This window comes from Chiloscyllium punctatum, chromosome 46 (assembly GCF_047496795.1).
Source record: "Chiloscyllium punctatum isolate Juve2018m chromosome 46, sChiPun1.3, whole genome shotgun sequence".
NCBI classification, from domain to species: Eukaryota; Metazoa; Chordata; class Chondrichthyes; order Orectolobiformes; family Hemiscylliidae; genus Chiloscyllium; species Chiloscyllium punctatum.
Genome location: NC_092784.1, coordinates 40710940 through 40733304, shown reverse-complemented (window position 1 = coordinate 40733304; position 22365 = coordinate 40710940). Strand labels below are relative to the sequence as shown.

General features: G+C 47.1%; 1 protein-coding gene across 2 annotated transcripts in view; it reads left to right on the top strand.

The window, feature by feature from the left end:
• The first annotated feature begins 538 nt into the window (after positions 1-538).
• The window catches only part of mcoln1a (mucolipin TRP cation channel 1a), an 80215-nt gene continuing 58388 nt past the window's right edge, over positions 539-22365 (top strand). Inside the window, exons 1-2 of one of the 2 annotated variants that reach the window (XM_072564060.1) lie at positions 539-708; positions 13356-13576. In XM_072564060.1, coding sequence (XP_072420161.1) covers positions 684-708; positions 13356-13576 — 246 coding nt within the window. In that variant the 5' untranslated portion in view covers positions 539-683. The remainder of the gene's footprint in view (positions 709-13355; positions 13577-22365) is intronic. The other variant, XM_072564061.1, reaches the window with a different exon arrangement.

The window sequence follows — 22365 nt, the reverse complement described above, 5'->3', positions numbered from 1 at the left end:
ACCCGGAGGAAACCCACGCAGACACGGGGAGAATGTGCAAACTCCACACAGTCAGTCGCCTGAGGCAGGAATTGAACCCGGGTCTCAGGCGCTGTGAGGCAGCAGTGCTAACCACTGTGCCACCGTGCCGCCCACTTGCAACATGCAACATTCCGTGTGGCAAACAAAAGGCGAATAGTGTGGTGCTGGAAAAGTACAGTTGGTCAGGCAGCATCTGAGGAGCAGGAAAGTCATCATCAGGAATCGTGAGGGGGCGTGGCCCAATCTGATTGACAGTTGCCAGGGAGACGTCCTAGTTTGATTGACGTATTGGGTCATGTCCTTATTTGATTGACGTGACAGGGGCGGGTCCTGGTTTGCCGGGCAGTGGGCGCGCGTCCTAATTTGATTGACGTGTGTGGGGCGTGCCCTAATTTGATAGACGTGTGTGGGGCGTGCCCTAATCTGATTGACGTGTGTGGGGCGTGCCCTAATCTGATTGACGTGTGTGGGGCGTGCCCTAATCTGATTGACGTGTGTGGGGCGTGTCCTAATCTGATTGACGTACGGGGTGGCGGGCGCTCCTCGGTCACGGGTTGATGGCGCCCTGGGCCTCAGCAGCTCCCGGTCGTGGGGGTGAGAGCGCCCGGTGCTGAAGCCGGTTGTGGGCGGGCAGAGTTGTGCGGTCCACCTGCAGACGGACCATGGACACCGAGAGCCGGCCGTCAGGTAGGGGCCGGTAAACTAGACACCGGAGAAACACGGGGCCCCGCAGAATCTGCTGCTTTCTCTCTGTAGATACAGGCGGATCTGCTGAGCTTTTACACTGGCCCCTGGTTATGTTTCTGATTTCCAGCATCCTTTGGTTGTTTGTTTAATTAGGGCCCGCCCGGAGTGAGGCTAAAAGGGTCGAGGGTCGGGGGTCGGGGGTGAGTCGGTGAAGGTGAGGGTTGCAATGAGGAGGCTGAAGGTGAATGGGGGGGGGCAGGGATGAGGAGTGTGTAGGATCTGATGGTCAGGCTGAGGATGATGTGTGTGGGTTGGGGGGGGGGGGGGGTGTGTGGGTTGGGGGGGGGGGGTGTGTGGGTTGGGGGGGGGGGGTGTGTGGGTTGGGGGGGGGGTGTATGTGGGTTGGGGGGGGGTATGTGGGTTGGGGGGGGGGGGGTGTGTGGGTTGGGGGGGGGGGGGTGTGTGGGTCGGGGGGGGGGGGGTGTGTGGGTCGGGGGGGGGGGGGTGTATGTGGGTTGGGGGGGGGGGTATGTGGGTTGGGGGGGGGTATGTGGGTCGGGGGGGGGGGGGTGTGTGGGTCGGGGGGGGGGGGGTGTGTGGGTCGGGGGGGGGGGGGGTGTGTGGGTCGGGGGGGGGGGGGTGTGTGGGTCGGGGGGGGGGGGGGTGTGTGGGTCGGGGGGGGGGGGGTGTGTGGGTCGGGGGGGGGGGGGGTGTGTGGGTCGGGGGGGGGGGGGTGTGTGGGTCGGGGGGGGGGGGGTGTGTGGGTCGGGGGGGGGGGGGGTGTGTGGGTCGGGGGGGGGGGGGGTGTGTGGGTCGGGGGGGGGGGGGGTGTGTGGGTCGGGGGGGGGGGGGGTGTGTGGGTCGGGGGGGGGGGGGGTGTGTGGGTCGGGGGGGGGGGGGGTGTGTGGGTCGGGGGGGGGGGGGGTGTGTGGGTCGGGGGGGGGGGGTGTGTGGGTCGGGGGGGGGGGGGTGTGTGGGTCGGGGGGGGGGGGGGTGTGTGGGTCGGGGGGGGGGGGGGTGTGTGTGGGTCGCGGGGGGGGGGGGGGTGTGTGGGTCGGGGGGGGGGGGGGGTGTGTGGGTCGGGGGGGGGGGGGTATGTGGGTCGGGGGGGGGGTGTATGTGGGTCGGGGGGGGGGTATGTGGGTCGGGGGGGGGGGTATGTGGGTCGGGGGGGGGGGTATGTGGGTCGGGGGGGGGGTATGTGGGTCGGGGGGGGGGGGTATGTGGGTCGGGGGGGGGGGTGTGTGGGTCGGGGGGGGGGGTATGTGGGTTGGGGGGGGGGGTGTGTGGGTTGGGGGGGGGGGGTGTGTGGGTTGGGGGGGGGGGGTGTGTGGGTTGGGGGGGGGGGTATGCGGGTTGGGGGGGTGGTGGCGGTGTGCGGGGTGGTGGCGGTGTGTGGGTTGGGGGGGGTGGGGGGGGTGTGTGGGGTGTGCGGGTTGGGGGGGGGTGTGCGGGTTGGGGGGGGGTGTGCGGGTTGGGGGGGGTGGGGGGGTGGGGTGTGATTTCAGGGGTTGAAGAGCAAATCCAAGTGGTCATGGGAGTGAGAGTGTGGAGTCTGAGGTTGAGGCAGGTGAGTTTGGGGGGGGGGGGGGGGGGTAATCTCTGCCAAGGTTTGGGTGGAAATCAAGTTATTTCTCACAGCTGGAAGTCGCTGTCCTTCACCAGCAGTATGTGGTTACCTAGAAGGGCTTTCCTCCTGCCTCTTTCCCCTGACTCCCCACTCATCCATAGGACTGGGCTGTCTCCCCTTGCTCATTTTTGGTGTCTTGGGCTCTCCTCTTGATGTCCTGTGTGAAATGCTTTCAGTTGTAGAATGGCTGCCGCTGTGTTGTGTGACAAGTTAACATTTTGATTGTGGCATTTCTGATTGTTGTTCAGGGTATCGTGTCTTTTATGTGAATTCATCCCTGTCCTACCCCCAACTCCCATGCAGTCAGTTGATTTCAGACATCTATTGGAAGCAGCTAAACTCACGGAGGTGAACAAAATGTTATGTTTGGATGGTAAAGGAATGAGGAGAAAGTGAAGACTGCAGATGCTGGAGATCAGAGTCAAGTGTGAGGTGCTGGAAAAGCACAGCAGGTCAGGCAGAATCCGTGGAGCAGGAGAATCAACGTTTCAGACGTAAGCCCTTCATCAGGGATGAGGCCTGTGGGCTGGAGGGGCTGAGAAATAAATGGGGTGGGGATGTGGCTGGGGGGTGGGTGGGGGAAAGGTAGCTGAGAATGCAATAGGTAGAATAAAGTAGGGACAAACATGATAGATCAGAGAGGACAGTGGAGCAGATAGATGGGAAGGACGATAGACAGGTCAAGAGGGTGGTGCCAAGTTGGAGGCTTGGGACTGGGAGGTGAGGGGGAGGGGAAATAAGGACACTGGTGAAATCCACACTAATCCCTTGTGGTTGCAGAGTTCTATGGCAGAAGATGAGGTGTTGTTTCTGTAGGTGTCGGGTGGTTTGGGTTTGGGGACGTGGTGGAGGAATTGGTTTTGCAGTTGTCTCCTCCGTGTGTGTATGGATAGAGTCTGTGTACATTTGGTATTTTTCGAGGGGATATTTAGGGGGATGTATGAGTTGCATGGTCTGCCTTCATGAGGAGGACAACACACCTGAGAAACAGGAACAGGGGTGTCCAGCCTGTTCTATTCTGACTTTCTGCACCTTCATCTGTTTCTTTCCCTTATCCTGATATCCTTGTCCAACAACATTGAAGGACTTGAACAGCTATTGGCGCAGTAAGCTGCGTAACAACAGCTTGCCCTTTATAAAGCATCTTTAATAATATTGGTGCTGGAAAGCACAGCTGGTCAGGCAGTATCTGAGGAGCAGAATAGTCAACGTTTCGAGCATAACCTCTCCTTGAAATGTTGACTCTCCTCCTCAGATGCTGTCTGATCAGCTGTGCTCCTCCAGCACCACATGTTTTGACTCTGATCTGTAGCATCTGCAGTCCTCACTTTCTCCACCTCTAAAAATACAGCAGGAAATTCCAAAGAGCCGAATCAGAAATTCTGCGCTGAACTGCATCAGGGCAACATTTGTTTTAGGAGCCCTGTGTTTGAGGCCTAAGCAGTGGAAGGTACCCTTACCCGGAGTATTTTGACAAAGCAGAGCAGAATTGGAACACTTCTGGTTGAGTGCGGATATTTGGCTAAGTTTAGCCGAAGTGGTAAGAAACTTTCAGTATGTTTGTGCGATGTGAAGAAGCTGCTGCTATTTGTAAAATTGCACTTCAGAATTGCAGAATGAATCAGCTTTCCCTTTAAGACAGAGGAACTTAAAGCCAAAGCAGCTTTGCACATGACCTGCAGCATGTGATTGTGTAAGGTGGTTTGCAGCTAAATTGCTGTTCTCGATTTCTTTTGTCTCTGCCTCATTGTTCACACACAGTGAACAGGATGAAATCTGATAGCACCTTGAGCCTATCCCACGCATGTGGTAGCCTGTTCATCCCAATATTTACTCCCTAATTGAAAACTAATTAATCCTAGAAAGGTGAAACATAGGGTTACTAATCGGGAGGATGGTATCTTAACTCATGTCCAATCTCTCCCTCAAGTATTTGCTTCTTGTGGACTGAGTGACAGCGGGAAGGTCTCAGATAATTTCTTGATCCCTCGAATTATAGCATGCACAGTGGCTGCCAATTATTAAACTGCGCGAGCCTTCTCTTCTGGGCAGCCCATGGCGTCTGAATTCAGCAGCTTGTGCTCCACTCCTTTCCATTCCATAGATATAACTGCATAACTCAAACTGCATCCCAGCGCCACATTGTCTGAGGTATGTTGGTGTCTTTGTGATCTGCTCACTCTGGTGCACGTAAAGGATCCATGTTTGGAAGAAACACATGAATGTTCTTTTCCCAGTATCCACTCCAGTATTTATCGCTCCAACAGCATCGTCAAAACACTGTACTGCCTTGCTTGACTCAACTACCCATCAGGAGGTACAGTGGGCAAAGGTGGTCTGCAGTCCATAGAGAATAAGAGGAGCACTGAATTTATAATGCACCTATCATGACCACCAGTGTGTCAGAAGGTTGCACAGCCAATAATGGATGTCAACTCAGTGTTCCAAAGTTTGGATTTTGATTTCTAGTTCCTAAGGAAGTTGTTTTTTCATAATACTGTTCCAATGCCTGTTTCTCCAAGGTTACCAATAAAATCGGGCTTTTCACTGTGCCTTATATCCAGCTTATTTTTGGCCTTGATTTTTGTGTCCTCTTTGTCTACAGGAGTAGTGCCAGAGGACTTTAGGCTAGCAAATGTGGTTCCCCTGTTCAAGAAGGGGAGTAGGGATAATCCTAGTAACTATAGGCCAGTGAGTCTCACTTCTGTTGTGGGCAAAGTCTTAGAGAGAATTGTAAGGGACAGGATTTATGCACATCTGGATAAGAATAATGTGATCAAGGATAGTCAGCATGGTTTTGTGAAGGGCAGGTCGTGCCTCACAAACCTTATTGAATTCTTTGAGAAGGTGACTAAGGAGGTAGATGAGGGGAAAGCGGTAGATGTGGTATATATGGATTTTAGTAAGGCATTTGATAAGGTCCCCCATATGGTAGGCTACTGCAGAAAATACAGTGATATGGCATTGAGGGTGAGTTGGAGGTTTGGATTAGGAATTGGCTGGCTGGAAGAAGACAGAGGGTAGTAGTTGATGGCAAAGGTTCATCTTGGAGTGCCGTCACTAGCGGTGTTCCGCAAGGATCTGTTTTAGGACCATTGCTGTTTGTCATTTTTATAAATGACCTGGAGGAAGGGTTAGAAGATTGGTTGAGCAAGTTTGCGGATGATACGAAAGTCGGAGGAGTTGTAGACAGTGAGGAAGGATGTGGCAGGTTACAGCTGGATATAGAGAAGCTGCAGAGCTGGGCAGAAAGGTGGCAAATGGAGTTCAATGTAGCTAAGTGTGAGGTGATTCACTTTGGTAAGAGTAACAAAAAGATGGGGTACTGGGCTAATGGTCGGATACTTGGTAGTGTGGAAGAGCAGAGGGATCTTGGTGTCCATGTACACAGATCTCTGAAAGTTGCCACCCAGGTAAATAGTGCAGTGAAGAAGGCATATGGCGTACTGGCTTTTATTGGTAGAGGAATTGAGTTCCGGAGTCCTGAGGTCATGCTGCAGTTGTATAAGACTCTGGTGCGGCCGCATCTGGAATATTGTGTGCAGTTTTGGTTGCCATACTATAGGAAGGATGTGGAGGCACTGGAGCGGGTGCAGAGGAAGTTTACCAGGATGTTGCCTGGTATGGTAGGAAGATCGTATGAGGAAAGGCTGAGGCACTTGGGGTTGTTTTCATTGGAGAAAAGAAGGTTTAGGGGTGACTTGATAGAGGTGTACAAGATGATTAGGGGGTTAGATAGGGTTGACAGTGAGAACCTTTTTCCACGTATGGAGTCAGCTATTACAAGGGGGCATAGCTTTAAATTAAGGGGGGGTAGATATAGGACTGATGTTAGGGGTAGGTTCTTCACTCAGCGAGTCGTAAGTTCATGGAATGCCCTGCCAGTAGCAGTGGTGGACTCTCCCTCTTTATGGGTATTTAAGCAGGCATTGGATAGGTATATGGAGGATAGTGGGTTAGTGTAGGTTAGGTGGGCATTGATCGGCGCAACATCGAGGGCCGAAGGGCCTGTACTGTGCTGTATTCTTCTATGTTCTATGTTCTTATCACCTTAGTCACTACATCTGGTGCAGCACGAGGGACTTTGCTTCAGTGATTATGGGCATCACATTGACTCAGTGGTTAGCACTGCTGCCTCCTGGCACCAGGAACTGGGTTTGATTCCACCCTTCAGGTGACTGTCCATGTGGAATTTGAACGTTCTCCCTGTATCTGCATGAGTTTCCTCCAATTGCCCTGGTTTCCTCCCACAGTTCGAAGATATGCAGGTTAGGTGAATTAGCCATGCAAAATTGCCTGTACTGTCCAGGGATGTGCAGGCTTGGTGGATTAGCCATGGGAAATTTAGGGTTACAGGGATAAGTTAGGAGGGTTGGGTCTGGATGGGATGATCTTCGGAGAGCCGGTGTGGACTTGATAGGCCAAATGGTCTGCTGACACACTGATATCAGTGGGCAAGAAGAGTTAGTCACATTGCTCTGGGTCTGGAGCCTCATGTCAGCTAAAGTGGATAAGGACAGCAGATGTCTTCCCTAAAGGACATGAGTGAACCAGACGGTTTTGTTTTTAGTTATGGTCGCCATCACTAGCATCCAATTCCAGATTTATTTATTGAATTTAAATTTCACCAGGGACTGTGATGGGATTTGAACCCTGGGACTGTCGATTCCTAATGCAGTGATATTAATAGTATATCACTCTCTCCATTCATTCCCCTTGAGATTCTGCGGGTACTGAAATGCCTGTTCTTTGTACGACAGCCTGAATACAGTGACAGCAGCATACTGAACATGGGCTTCACAGCTGAGCTCCAGCCTTGGCCTGACTTTGTGCTCCCACTTGACGCTCAATGCAGTCAAAAGACAGGAGACTCTGATATCTTGTTACGTACATATTTATGTTTGTTGTGGAACTGACTGCATGTAGGCAGTGTATGAATACAGGTTCTTAAATCTGTTCAAGGACAGGGTGTAGTTTAAGATGCCTACATAGCAGGAGGGAATTTGATTACCATAATTGTTCTTGTGACTAAAAATTAATCAACAGTTTCCTCATTAGTATCGATGTAATCAACTTTAGAGTAACATGATAACTAATCAGATGTTAGCTTTAGGTATGCAGTTAATACTTGTGCCCTGTGCTAGTGCAATGTCTAAGAGAATCTTTGTGTATTATTCTTTATATTAGAGTGCCCTTTTGCCTGCTTGTGTGCTTTGTTTGGCTTCCAAAATACTTTGACACAATTTGAGATGTTTGTTTGTGACGAGTGTTGCTTGAGGTGTCATACCATTTCCCCCTCAGTTGAAGCAAAATGTTCAGAGACACTGTAGAGTTTTACTTCATTCATCTTTATTCCGGGCCCTGAAGGGAGAGGGAATGATCGACCATGTGCAAAGGGAGATGAGTTCACGGTCTTCTCTGGAACAGCAGTTTCTTAATGATCTATATAGTAATTTTACAGGGAGGAGCATCCAGATAAGGCAACATACATATTAATTGGGTGACCGTTACAATCAGTGAGTATCAACAGTAAAGATTAAGCCATCTGCTGTTACACAATGAATCACTGGCTTCACTCAACGAATATCTTTCACCTTGTTAACTGACATTACATACTGAATACTACCTCATCTTTGTTACATGGCTCTATATAATGAATGCTTTTCCACCTTGTTAACCCATTACCCTTGCCTTCAGCACCCATTGCTAACTGTAAGTTCTTACCTGATCTGAGTCATGTTCAGCTGAACCTCTTGTTTCACAAAACTCAGAACTTAGCTCTCTCCCTGACTGCTTATATCCTATATACATTCTTATTCTCTCCTTTATTATTTCGTGATAACCACTGCGTGGCACTACCAGCTTTTGTAAGACTCTGACAGCCAGTATTTAAGCAAGTTATTGATACACAACATGCAGTGATTATAACAAAAATTACTAGTGCGTTACAGTAATTAGTTTGAAGAATAGTCCCATGTGAAAAAAATTCACCAGTAAAGTTCTTAAATCCATAGTGACCACTCCATACCCTCCAAGTCAAGTGGAAACGAGCCAGGTCTCCAAGATCTCCTTTAGTAATGTCCAATCTGAAAGCAAAATTCAGTCTGTCCTTGTTTATCACTCCACAGAGAAATCTGATTTCTTGGATAATGCCGGTTAAGTACTTAACAAAACTGACGAGACTTCCATCCTTCCGAAGATGCTTCAAATGGAGGATACCAGCGCCTCTGAGTATGCAGTGCAGCAGCTGCAACTGCAGGCTCAGTGAATGCAGCATTTTTTGCTGAGTCTGCTCTCGCTTTGCTGTTAAATGTAACAAAGCCAACTGGCCGTTTTGATGTTAGCTTGGTCAATGAACCATCATAACCATAAATGATGGAAAGATAAGGTAAAGCTCACGTGGTTTAATGTCCATAGTAAAGCCACTGACAAAAAGTCGACAGACCTTGATTGTTGTTAGCTGCTTCACTTTTCATGCTCGTGACTGGGGAGCTGATTGAATCCATTGCATCAGGTTGTGGAGGGGTGGGCAGTGGTCTGAAGATGTACTTTACCGGTGAATGGAGAAACTCAAGAGAGGATGTTAGCTGCTGAAAGTATCTTTGCATTTCTTCTCTCATGCCTTCCATGCCAAGTTAGTTATCAGTATAGACAGTCACGCATTTAACTACTCTAAATCGTGTCTGCCTATTTCAACATTATTTGAATTCTTGAAGTCTGTTACTCTGTTCACTATTTATGACATTATCGAGTTTTATATAATCCATAAACTTCTAAGTTGTACTGCCTTAACAACCATAAACAACAATCGATGGTCCTAAAATCAAATTTTCAGGAGACCCCATTCAGGGTTGTTCAAAAATTATTTTCCTGTAACAAATTGATACCTGGCTACTGTGAAAGCTGTCAGGAAACGTATTTCAAAAATCTGGAACAGCAAGAAAACAACAATGCCTCTTCAGTTGCTAAAGCACAGGAAACAGTTTCAGTTTTGATTTAAATTCCAAGTATTCATGGAAAACAAATGCTGAATATCTTAAAATACGGTGACAGGCCAGGCAAATATTTAGCATATCTCGCTAGGAAAAGGAGCGCCCCCTCAAGGCATTACAGTGATTAGGGAAGGGTCTGGGAGCCTAACGTGTGACGCTAACAAAAAAGTGACATTCCAGAGATTTTACTCTAAGTTAAAACCATCTGAGGATTGTGAGGAGTACGGGCCAAAATGGAATTTTTTTAAAGGATCGGGCATGACCCCCGGACAAGAGTCCTTTCTCAATGCTCCCTTATCAGAGCAAGATGTGCAGGATGCTGTGAGGCAGCTACAGAGTGGAAAGGCGCCCGGTCCTGACGAGCTTTCCAGTGAATTCTATAAGGAATTTATAAACATACTGTCAAGCTCGATGCTCAATATGTTTAATGATTCATACACTCATGATTGTCAGCTGCCATCTGAGTGTGGCCAATATTTCACTTATTCTTAAAAAAGGGAAGATCCTGAAGGACTCAGCTTCACACGTGCCCATTTTACTTTTAAATGTGGACTTTAAAACCCTCTCTCATACTCTGTACAAACAAATACTACAGTGGGCGGCATGGTGGCATAGTGGTTAGCACTGCTGCCTCTCAGCGCCGGAGACACTGGTTCAATTCCCGCCTCAGGCGACTCTTTGTGGAGTTTGCACATTCTCTCTGTGTCTGCGTGGGTTTCCTCCAGGTGCTCCGGTTTCCTCCCACAATCCAAAAATGTGCAGGTTAGGTGAATTGGCCATGCTAAATTGCCCGTAGTGTTAGATGAAGAGGTAAATGTAGGGGAATGGGTCTGGGTGGGTTGCGCTTCGGTGGGTCGGTGTGGACTTGTTGGGTCGAAGGGCCTGTTTCCACACTGTAAGTAATCTAATCTACATTGGACAAACAGGCAGAAAACTAGCCAGCAGGATACATGAACACCAACTAGACACATGACCCTCTCTCACTAATATCCTGATAAACTGATGAGGAAGGACACTTTGACTGGGACAATACATCCATCCTAGGACTAACCAAACAAAGACATGCACGAGAATTCCTAGAAGCAATGAGTTCTGGTTGGAATGCCATCAGCAAACGCACCAAGTTAGACCCCATCCACCACCCCCCCCCTGAGAAAAGGAACAGGAAGTGTCTTCACAGGAAATGACATCACCAGCCCAAGGAAACCCAAACATATAAATAGAAAGCAGGAATTTTTAGCATTGCTTTACATGAGGTCCACTGAAGATGTTACCTGTTAAGGTAACGAAACATCTGGAAATGAACCTTTCAGCTCAGCGAGCAAACCTACATCCAAAATGGTTAGATATCGAAGCCTCCCAGGCAAGGTGCCCCCTTACTAGTTTTCTGTTTTTGGGCAAAATGAGGACAGGGAATATTGCCATAACCCAATAGTCTTCAATGCTGTTAAAGCATGGAGGGCAATTCGGCAGAGGGAAGACAGTATTGGCAAAACATCTTCTTTTACACCTTTTGTCGGTATGCTCTGTTTTCAACAGGGGGTGATGGATTCAGGATTCAAACATTGGGCAGCTGGAGTGTGTCTTACATGGGCAGTTTATTTGAGGGAGACGTAATGATGTCCTTCGATCTGTTGATACGGAAATATGAGCTATCTAATAGGGACCTCTTTCATTTTTTTTTTCAAGTTAGGGACTTTATTCAAAAAAAGCTTCACTTTTGACTGATCCCTACAAATCCGACGTAGAGAGGGGTGTGCTGAGTGCTAAGAATACACTGTCAGTACTTTATATCATCAATTGGGGAGTGCCTCCTCAGATGAGTTTGATCGACTCTACAGGATGTGGGAGAGAGAGCAGGGTGTTGAAGTTTCCTCAGAGGCATGGGAAGATACTTTGGGAAAGCGCAAGAAAGATATTAATTTGCAGTAGGACCTATGCTTTACAGTTGAAGATGCTGCAGACAGTTTGTCAAAATTTAAACCAGGAGTCTGTTCAACATGTTCCAAGTGCAAGGTCTGCACGGGCACTCTGGTCTTGTGGTAGGCTTCAATGGAGAGGATTTTGAGTGTAAGGGTGGAGCAGTACCCGACCCCTCTCTACTGGGCCTGCTCAGTGTGTTCCCTGACGCGCATAAGAAAAAGTTTTTCAATATTCTCACGTTCTGTGCAAGCAAGAATATTTTGCTAGGTTGGGTATCCGAAAACCGCCTTGGCCGGTTGGGTTGGCGGAAGAGTGTTATGGAGCATATTCCCTTGGATTTTTCTCACAAGTATGGTCCATCACAAAATTGAGAATTTTTATAAGATGTGGCAGCCCTTCTTGGAATATTTGGACACTGATTTATCTGCCACACTAACAAGGGTTTTTATATAGTCCGTAACATTTGTGTTTTCCGAGTCCAATATCTGGGGAGGAGGAACCATTAACGTTTGAGTGTTTGGCTGAGCTGACTTATTACTATTTATTAGTTTGTAGGTTATTTGTTTATTTGGTTAAATAGCTAGTTTGGTTTTTTATTCTATACTTTTCTATATGTTTATACATTTGTACATGACGGTGGGTTGGGGCTTTTATTACTTGTGTTTTTTGTACTGTTTTGAATTATATTGTTTTGTATTTGTAATGTTAAAAATCTATTTTTTTAATAAAAATATTTTTAAAAAATACTACTCAAACTGAGATTGACAGAAGTTTCAATGCCATTGGATTGAGAGTGTGTGTGTGAAGGTGAGTAAATGATCTTATTGAGTGGTAGGGCAAGCTGCAGGAGCTGAATGGCTGACTCACCCAACTGTTTGTTTTTTGCAAGCAAAGTAGTTTTATTTTATTAAAGTGGGAGATCTATGAGGGACAGTGAGCACGTCTACAAGCATTGCACAGTCAGCTCCGTGATCTCTTACTGCTCCTTATCTTGAAGACAGTACAGTGGACCCAATGCGTGAGCTGTTTCTTTCATGGTTTAGTCACTTTGTGCCAATAATGGTTCTCAAACAGTAGTACGTTGAGTGACCAGATGCTGGTAGTTGCAGAGGAAGGAGTGTCAATGAGGGAACCTCTCCTCAAGTGGAAGCCCTCCATCTTTAACTCTTCAGATGAAGAAGGTGCTTTGGATTTACATACCACATGAGGTGTAGTTAGTGCCTTGAGAAAGCCATTTGATTTGTACTGTTGTGACATAGCTTATGGCACAAGGTGAAGTAGTGGTGATCTCTTGGAACAGTTTCCTCTGAGCAAAAGGGAGGCGCAAATTGTGATAGGGATAAACCTAGTCTAGTCTGCTCTGCCATTTAATTAGATCGTCACTTATGATTATTCCATGTTGTGAGTGGGGTGCTGGAAAAGCACAGCAGATCAGCATCCAAGGAGCAGGGGAATCAATGTTTCGGGCAAGAGCCTTTCATCAGGAATGTGGCTTGTGAGCCGAGGGGGTGGAGAGATAAATGAGGGGGAAGGGGTGGGGCTGGGGTGGAGGTAGCTGAGAGTGCGATAGGTAGACTGAGATGGGTGTAATCGTGATAGGAGAGGAGGGCGGAGCAGATAGGTGGGAAGGAAGATAGACAGGTAGGACAGGTTTCGCCACTATGCCTATCTCTGTTTACCTATCTAACACTCAGCTACTTCCCATCCCAGCACCACCCGATATCTCTCCACCCGCTTGGCTCACAAGCCTCATTCCTGATGAGGGGCTCTTCCCTGAAACATCGATTCTCCTGCTCCTTGGGTGCTGCTTGTCCTGCTGTGCTTTTCCAGCACTTCACTCTCGACTCCGATCTCCAGCTTCTGCAGTGCTCACTTTCTCCTGATTATTTCATGTCCCGTAGACCAATAGTCTGCCCCCCACCTTGCTCATCAAGAATGTATCCATCTCTGTCTTAAACATATTCAATGTCTCTACTTCCAGCACCTTTTGAATGCCATTATGTCAGGCTGGGAGTTGGACTTAATAACCAAGGCTAATGTTTGCTGCTTGACTGAAAGTGTAACACTAGATCCCATTTGGCATTTTTCTTCTCTCTGTTCAGAAAGTGCGAAGCTGCTGACTCCGGTGAACAGCTATGGTTCCCAGGACAGTGACCATGTTGTGGGCCCTCAGCCTACCCACCTGTGCCAGGGGCAAGAGGAAGAACTGAGGAGGAAACTAAAATATTTCTTCATGAGTCCCTGCGACAAATTCCGAGCGAAAGGCCGGAAACCCTTCAAACTTATTGTGCAAATATTGAAGCTCATCGTAGTCACAGTGCAGGTAAGGGGTAACCTTGGAGAAATCCACTGAGAGAGATTGACACAGGTTGGACTATTGAGCCCGTGATGGTAAAGAGGAGACTTAGGGGTAACCTCAATGCTTTAGTAATGCAGATACCCAGGATAATACTGCAGGGATGTGACTTTAGATCTCACCTTTGCTAGAATTTAAATTCAATTCATTTAAGAAACAAAAACAATCGGAAGTCCTGTCATAGTGACCATGAATAAATTGTCATAAATACCCATCTGGTTCATTTTAGGAAGAAAATCTGCCAACCTTGACCAATCTGACCTACATGTGACACCAGACCCACAGTTATGGGACTGACTCTTAATGACCCTCAAGGGCAATTAGGAGTAGGCAAATAATTTGGCCTTGCCAGTGACGTCAACATCCCATGACAGAATTTAGTGAAGGATGCTCACTGTTTGAGTCATCGTTATAGAAATATATAGCACAGAAAAAGGTCTGTTGCATTCCCAATGGTCAAAACCAAACAAATAGCATTCTAATCCCATTTTCCAACACTTGCCCCATAGTTTTGCATGCCTCGTGCACACCTAAATACTTATTAAACATTGAGGTTTCTGTCGTATCACCCTTATGGCAGTGAGCTCCAAATTCCCACCATCCTCTGGGTGGAAATCGTTTTTCCTTGCAGTTCCTCTGAACATCCTACCCTTACCTTAAAACTATGTCCTCTGGTCATTGATCCCTCCATCAAGGGGAAAAGGTTATTCCTGTCTGCCCTATCTACGCCCCTAATAATTGTCATGTCCCCTCTGTCTCCTGTGCTTCATGGTAAACATCCACTCTTGTCATTGAAACTTCTAGCCCAGGCCACATCCTGGTAAATCTCTGCACCTTCTCCAGTGCTAACCCATCCCCCGATAATGTGGATTCCAGAATTGCATACATACTCTAGCTGTGGCCAAACCAGCATCTTCCAGCATAACCCATCTGCTCTTAAACTCTGTGCCTCAGAAAACAACACAAGTATTCCATATGCCTTCATAAAATAATATAGCATGGAAACAGGCCCTTTGGCCCAAACTGGTCCATGCTGACTCAGCTAGTTTCAATTGCCCGCATTTGGTCTATATCCCTCTAAACCCTTCCCATCCATGAATCTATTCAATTATTTTTGAAATGTTGCTGTTTTCTCTTGCAGCCCATTCCATATACGCATCACACTCTCAGTGAAGAAATTGCCCATCAGGTCTGTCTTAAATCTTTCCCCTCTCGTCTTAAATCTATGCCCTCTAGTTTTCAATTCACCATCCCTGGGGAAAAAGACTATATGCATTCATCCTATCTATGTCCCTCATGATTTTATACACCTCAATAAGGTCACTCCTCATTCTCCTATATTCCAAGGAATAAAGACCTATCCTGGCCAACCTCTCCCTATAACCCAGGCATACTACTCTTGGCAACACATCTTTGCACTCTTTCCAGTTTAACCACGTCTTTCCTATAACAGGGTGACCAAAACTATTCACAATGCTCCAAGTGTGGCCTCATCAACAACTTATACAACTGTAATATGCTAGCTTCTATACTCAAAGCCTTGACCGATGAATGTCAATATGCTAAATGCCTCCTTCACCCTGTCGACCTGTGATGCTGTTTTCAAAGAACAATGTACTTGTACTCCTAGGTCTCTCAGTTCCACAACACTCCTCAGGATCTTACCATTTACTGTATTAAGTCCTACCTTGGTTTGACTTTCCAAAGTGCGACACCTCACATTTATTTTTGTTGGATTGTATTTGCTAATCCTCTACCCACTTCCCCATTTGATCAAGCTCCCTCTGTGATTTTTGAGAACCTCTTAACCACTTTATGCATCTGATAACCTTAAGGGACCAACATATGTGCACACCATGGACGCTCTGATTCTCGGTGCTGCCCAGAAGCCTACATTTCTTCATATTTTTGCTTGCCTTACTTGTTCTGACCAAATGTAGCACTTCGCATTTATCCAGCTTGAATACTATTTGCCACTAGTCAGCCCCTTTTTATTTTCTTGTAGTCTAAGGTGGCCTTCCTCCATCTTTATCACCCCACCAATTTTTGTATCATCTGCACACTTACTTAAATGTAGGCGTCTTGATCAATTTAAATCACTTATATAAACCACAAACCACCTAAAACCGACCTCTGTGGGATTCTATTGGAGACAGACTTTCAGTTTGATAAACACCCCTTGACCATTGCTCTGCTTCCTACCACTGCAACAAATACAGATCTAATTTGCTAAATTTCCTTGGATCCCATGGACTCTTAGCTTTGCTATCCATCTCCCTTGCAGGATTTTATCAAAAGCTATTCTAGCTGAGATTGTTATTTGTCTGTACATTGACGAGATGAGCAAGTTTAGAGATTTTTATTACTCCATTTAGGATGTGACTTGAAGTTCCCTTCGCTGTCATACATGGTTCTGATTTGGACAGGTATTTGAAGTTTCTTCAACATCAACGAGTCAATATTCTGGAAATCCCTCCTGAAGGTTACTGGGGATAAATCCACATACCACTAGTGTATAAAAGAAAATCTGTCATGATCTAGACTGCAGCTGTCCCAGAACAAGGCAGCACTCTGAATCAGCAATAAAATGCCAGCCAGGCCAACGATGCGCACATAGTCATCGTCATAGAGTCTCACAGCATGGAAACAGCACCTTCAGTCCAGAAATGTGAGATGCTGCATTTTGGAAAGGAAAATCAAACACGGAGAAAGTGAGGACTGCAGATGCTGGAGATCAGAGTCGAGAGTGTAGTGCTGGAAAAGCACAGCAGGTCAGGCAGCATCCGAGGAGCAGAAAAATTGACGTTTCGAGCAAAGGCCCTTCGTCGGGAAAGAGGCTTGTGGTTCAGGGCTGAGAGATAAATGGCAAGGGGTGGGTTTGGGGAAAAGTAGCTGAGAAAAGTGATAGGTGGATGAAGGTGAGGGAGAAGGTAATAGATAGGTGGATGAAGGTGAGGGAGAAGGTAATAGGTCAGAGAGGGGAGTGATTAACAAGTCTGGAGGGTGGTGCCGAGTTGGAGGTTTGGAACTGGGATAATGTGGGGAGAGGGAAAATGAGGAAGCTGTTGAAATCCACATTGATTCCGTGTGGTTGCAGAGTCCCAAAGCTGAATATGAGATGTTCCTCCTCCAGGCGGGTGGTTAGGGTTTGGCAGTGGAGGAGGCCCAGGACCTGCATGTCCTTGAAGGAGTGGGAGGGGGGTGTTGAGGTGCTCAGTCATGGGGTGGTGGGGTTGGTGGGTGCGGATGTCCCAGAGATGTTCTCTGAAACAATCCGCAAGGTGGGGTCCTGTCTCCCTGACGGAGAGGATACTGGGTGCAACGGATGCAGTAGATTACATTGATAGCGGTGCAGGTAAATTTATGACATGTGGAAGGATCCCTTGGAGCCTTGGACAGAGGTGAGGGGAGTGGTGTGGGCGCAGGTTTTGCACCTCCTGCAGTGGCAGAGAAAGGTACCAGGAGTGTGGTGTGGGCTGACTACCCCAGTTGACCCATTGTCTCAGCCTGCGCCTGTCCCACCGAACTCCCCTCTTCCTACATCGACACCATCCTGTCCACTTTAGTCTTGGAGCTCCTCACCTATGTTAGTGACACCACGCATGCCCTTCAGTACCTCCAAGGTTTTCGTTTCCTCAGCCCCCAGTGCCTTATATTCACCATGGACATCCAGTCCCTGTACACATCGATCCACCACAACAAAGGCCTCCAAGCTCTCCGTTTCTTCCTCTTGTGCCATCCCAAACAGAACCCTTCCACCGACACCCTCATCCATCTGGCTGCATTGGTCCTCACCCTCAACAACCCCTCCTTCCAATCCTCCCACTTCCTCCAAACCAAAGGGGTAGCCATGGGCACCTGCGTGGGACCCAGCTATGCCTGCCTGTTTGTCGGATATGTGGAATAGTCCATCTTTCAGAGTTACACTGGCATCATCCCCCACCTGTTCCTCCACTACATCGATAACTGTATCGGCGCCGCCTTGTCCTCCCACAAGGAGGTTCATCAAGTTTACCAACACCTTCCACCCCAACCTCAAATTCACCTGGACCATCTCGGACACCTCCCTCCCCTTCCTGAATCTCTCCATCACTGTCTTTGGCGACCAACTAACCACAGACAAGCCCGATTCCCACAGCTACCTAGACTGCACCACCTCCCACCCCACCTCCTGTATATAAATGCCATCCCTTATCCCAAATTCCTCAGCTGCATCTGTACCCAGGATGACCAATTCCACCACAAAGTCCCAGCTGGTCACCTTCCACGATTGCAACTTCCCTTCCCATGTGGTTGATGATGCCCTCCAGTGCATTTCCTCAACTTGATGCACCATCACCCTTGAATCCCACTCCTCCCAATACATCAAGGACAGCATCCCCCCACCCCCAACCTCCATATACATCGCATCATCCTTCCCACACTTTCGCCATCTCCAAACGGACCCCACCACCAGAGATATATTTCCTTCCCCACCCCATCAGGGTTCTGAAAAGACCATTCCCTCCGTAACTCCCTCATTAGGTCCACACCCTCCGCCAGCCGACACCCCACTCCTGGCACCTTTCCCTGCCAATGCAGGAAGTGCAAAACCTGTGCCCACACCACTCCTCTCACCTCCATACAAGGCCCCAAGGGATATTTCCATATCTGTCATAAATTTACCTGCACCTCCTACCAATGTCATCTGCTGCATCCGTTGCACCCGCTGTGGTCTCCTCTACGTTGAGGAGACAGGAATACTGCCTTGCAGATTGTTTCAGAGAACATCTCTGGGACACCTGCACCCACTGACCCCACTGCCCCGTGGCTGAGCACCTCAACTCCCCCTCCCACTCCACCAAGGACATGTAGGTCCTGGGACACCTCCACTGCCAAACCCTAACCAGCCGACGCCTGGAGAAGGAACGCCTCGTATTCAGCCTTGGGACTCTGTAACCACACGGGATCAATGTGGATTTCAACAGTTTCCTTATTTCCCCTCTACCCACATTATCCTAGTTCCAAGCCTCCAACTTGGCACTGCCTTCCAGGCCTGACCATCACTCCTCCCTTTGACCTATTACCTTCTCCCTCACCTTCATTACCTATTGTTTTCTCAGCTATCTTTCCCCAAACCCTATCCCTTGCCATTTATCTCTAAGCCCTAACCCACAAGCCTCAAATCAAAGCAGGACTTATACATTTAATGGTAAGGTCCTGGGGAGTGTTGCTGAACAGAGAGACCTCGGAGTGCAAGTTCATAGTTCCTTGGAAGTGGAGTCTCAGTTCGATAGAATAGTTAAGAAGGTATTTGGTAAACTTTCCTTTATTGGTCAGAGCATTGAATATAGGAGCTGGGAGGTCATCTTGCATCTGTACAGGACATTGCTTAGGCCACTTTTGGAATACTGTGTGCAACTCTCGTCTCACTTCCAGCAGAAGGATGTTGTGAAACTTGTCAGGGTTCAGAAAAGATGACAAGGAAGTTGCCAGGGTTGGAGAGTTTGAGCTGTAGGGAGAGGCTAAATTGTCTGGGGCGGTTTTCCGTGGAGTATCGGAGGCTTAGGGTTGACCTTTTTAGAGACTTTTAAAATCATGAGGTGCATGGATAGGGTAAATATCCAAGGTGTTTTCCCTGGAGTGGGGGAGCCCAGAACTAGAGGGCATAGGTTTAGGGTGAGAGGGGAAAGATTTTAAAAGGGACCTGAGGAGTATCTATTTCATGCAGAGTGAGTGTGAGTGTGAGTGTGTGTGTATGTGTGGAATGAGCTGCCAGAGGAAGTGGTGGAGCCTGATGCAATTACAACATCTGAAAGTCATCTGGATGGGTATATGAAGAGGAAGGGTTGAGAGGGATATGGGTCAAGTGCTGGCAAATGGGACTAGATTAGGTTAGGATATCTGGTTGGCATGGACGAGTTGGACCAAAAGGTCTGTTTCCATGTTTCTCTATGACTCTAGTCCCACCTGCCTGCTCCTGGCCAATATCCCTCCCAACCTTTCCAATTCATGTACTTACCCAAATTACTTAAATATTGTAACTGTCAACATCGGCTCACTCGCTGTGTAGAAAAAAAGAATTGCCCTTTATGTCTCTTTTAGATCTCTGTCCTCTCACCTTAAAGGACGCCTACTATTAACCCTATCTATACCCCTCATGATTGTATAAACCATAGAAGGTCATCTTTCAACCTCCTATGCTTCAGTGGAAAAAAATCCAGTTATTCTTTATAATTCAAACCTTCCATACCCAGTAACATCCTGGTAAATCTTTTCTGAACCCTTCCCAGCTTAATAATATCCTTCCTACAACAGGGTCACCAGAACAAAACATGTTACTCCATAAGAGGCCTCAACAATGACCTGTACAACCTCAGCATGACTCCCAACTCCTATACTCAAATATTCTGAGCAAGGGAGGCAAGCTTGCGATATTCAATTTTTTGATTATAGGGATCAAGGAAATGAGTTTCGGTCCTGAACTTGAGACTCTGGCTCACTGAATGCTCTGTTCTCATCACTAGGAATTAATTATGTTTCTAATTCTAAAGAAAGGAGTTTGAAGAAAGCATTGCATTTCTGTGGTGACATTTTCAAACTCGAAGCCCTTCGCATCCAGTGACTGGTAGTGACTGTTGCAATGTGAGAATCAAAGCAGTCACTTTGTGCCAAGCAAATTCCTGCAAATAGCAATGTGTGGTCATAGCTAGACAATCTGCTTTTATCTCTTAGATAATTGGTAAACGCCGCAGATTCTGGTGAGAACTTGCCTCCTGCCCTTTGAAATAGTGTTCAAGGATCGTTTACACCCAGCAGAGGAGACTTGGTCCCGGTGATTAATCTGGTGGAGCTCTGTTGTACAGTTCTCTGTAACAGATGTAAGCTTATTTGGATAAGCACACCAATCCTGTAAATGCTATTTCAGGTGTGTGGGACTGGATGCTGTATTTTATTTTTTTGCCTGTGAGCATTACTAGTGAGACGAGCATTTACTTCCCCACCTTAATTGCTCAAGAAAGTGGTTGTGGGCCTCCGCCTTGAACTGTTGCAGTCAGCAGGGTGGAGGTACACCCAGAGTATGAGAAGGGAGAGAGTTCCAGCATTTTTCCTCTTTGGTGAAGTCCCAAGTCCGGTTGGTGTGGTTTGGAGGGGAAGTTGCATGCATTCAGAATTCCAGTGCAAAATTGATGAAGAAAGGAAAAATGGAATATGGAGGTAAATTACCAAAAGAAAATCCACACTGGCTGTAAAAAGGAAAAGATTCACCCAGAGCCAGGGGAATTTATATCTGAGAATAGGAAAATGGCAGAAACACAACCAATTGCTTTATCTCTGTCTTCACAAGGGAGATGCAACATTATCTTCACGAGCAGCAAAGAACTGGGAGGAATTGGTATTCATAAGAAGGTAGTATGGGTTAGAAAGAGCAATTAACGGGTCTGAAAGTTGTGAAATTCTCTGGTCCTGATGTGTTACATTGAATGTGGTGGCTGTAGAGGTAACAGATGGTGGTCATCTTTAGAATTGGTTCCTGCATACTGAAGAGAAGCAAGTGTAACCCAACTCTATATGACGGGAGGGTGACCGAAACCTGGGAACTAGACATGTCAGCCTGACAGCAGCAGGGAAAATGCTGGAAATTATTTATAAAGTAGACACTTAGAAAAAAGTAGGGTTAAACCGTCAGTGTGGATTTATGAAAAGGGGAAATCTGATCAATCTGTTGGAGATCTTTTGAAGCTGTGACTAATAGAGTAGATAAGGCTAAACCAATGGATGTAGTGTATTTGGATTTTCAGGAGGCTTTCGATAAGATCTCATACACGTTACGAAGCAAAATTAAGATATGTGGGATTGAGAATAGTATAAAGGCATGATTTGAAAACTGCTGGATAGAAGACAGTCAGATAAACACGTACTCTGTAGGCTGGCAGGTGACAACCTCCAGGATCTGTGCCTGTGCCCCCAGCTATTCCCAAACTTTGCAAGTAGGCACTAAATTTACAATATTTTCAAGTTTATTGATGATACAGAGCTAGGTGGGAATGAGAATTGTGAACAGGAAGCAAAGGAGTTTCAAGGGGACTTAGACTGGCTGAGTGAATGGGCAAGAGTGTGTCAGATGGAATTTAACGTGGAAGAATGTGAAGTCATCAACTTTGATAACCAAAACAGAAATACTGAGTATATCTTTGTAGTCAGAGATTAGGCAATGTTGATGTTCAAAGGAATCTGGTGACCTTGTTCAGATGTCACTGAAAGCTAACTATAGGTGCAACAAGAAATTAACAGGACTGTAGTGTGTTGGTCTTTGTTATTGCAAATTTATATTGAGCACAAGAGTGAAGGTGCCTTGTTGCAGTTGTATAGAAAATTGATTTACCCCACCTGATGTATTGTGCACTGTTTTGGCCTCTTTACCTAAGGAAGGGTAAATTTATAGAGTCATAAAGCACGGAAACAGACACTTCAGTCCAAAGCATCCATGCTGACCAAATATCCTAAATTAAGCTTGTCCCATTTGCTAGCGTTTGGCTCATATCCATCTAAACCGCTCCTATTCATGTACCTATCTAGATGCCTTTTAACTGTTGTAATGGTACCAGCCTTCATCACCACCTCTGGCAGCTCATTCCAATATTACACCACCCTCTGCATAGAAACATTTGTCCCTCAGGTACCTTTTAAATCTCTCCCCTGTCACCTTAAATTAATGTTTCATAGTTTTGGACTCCACTATCCTGGGAAAAAGACCTTGGCTATTTACCTATCAA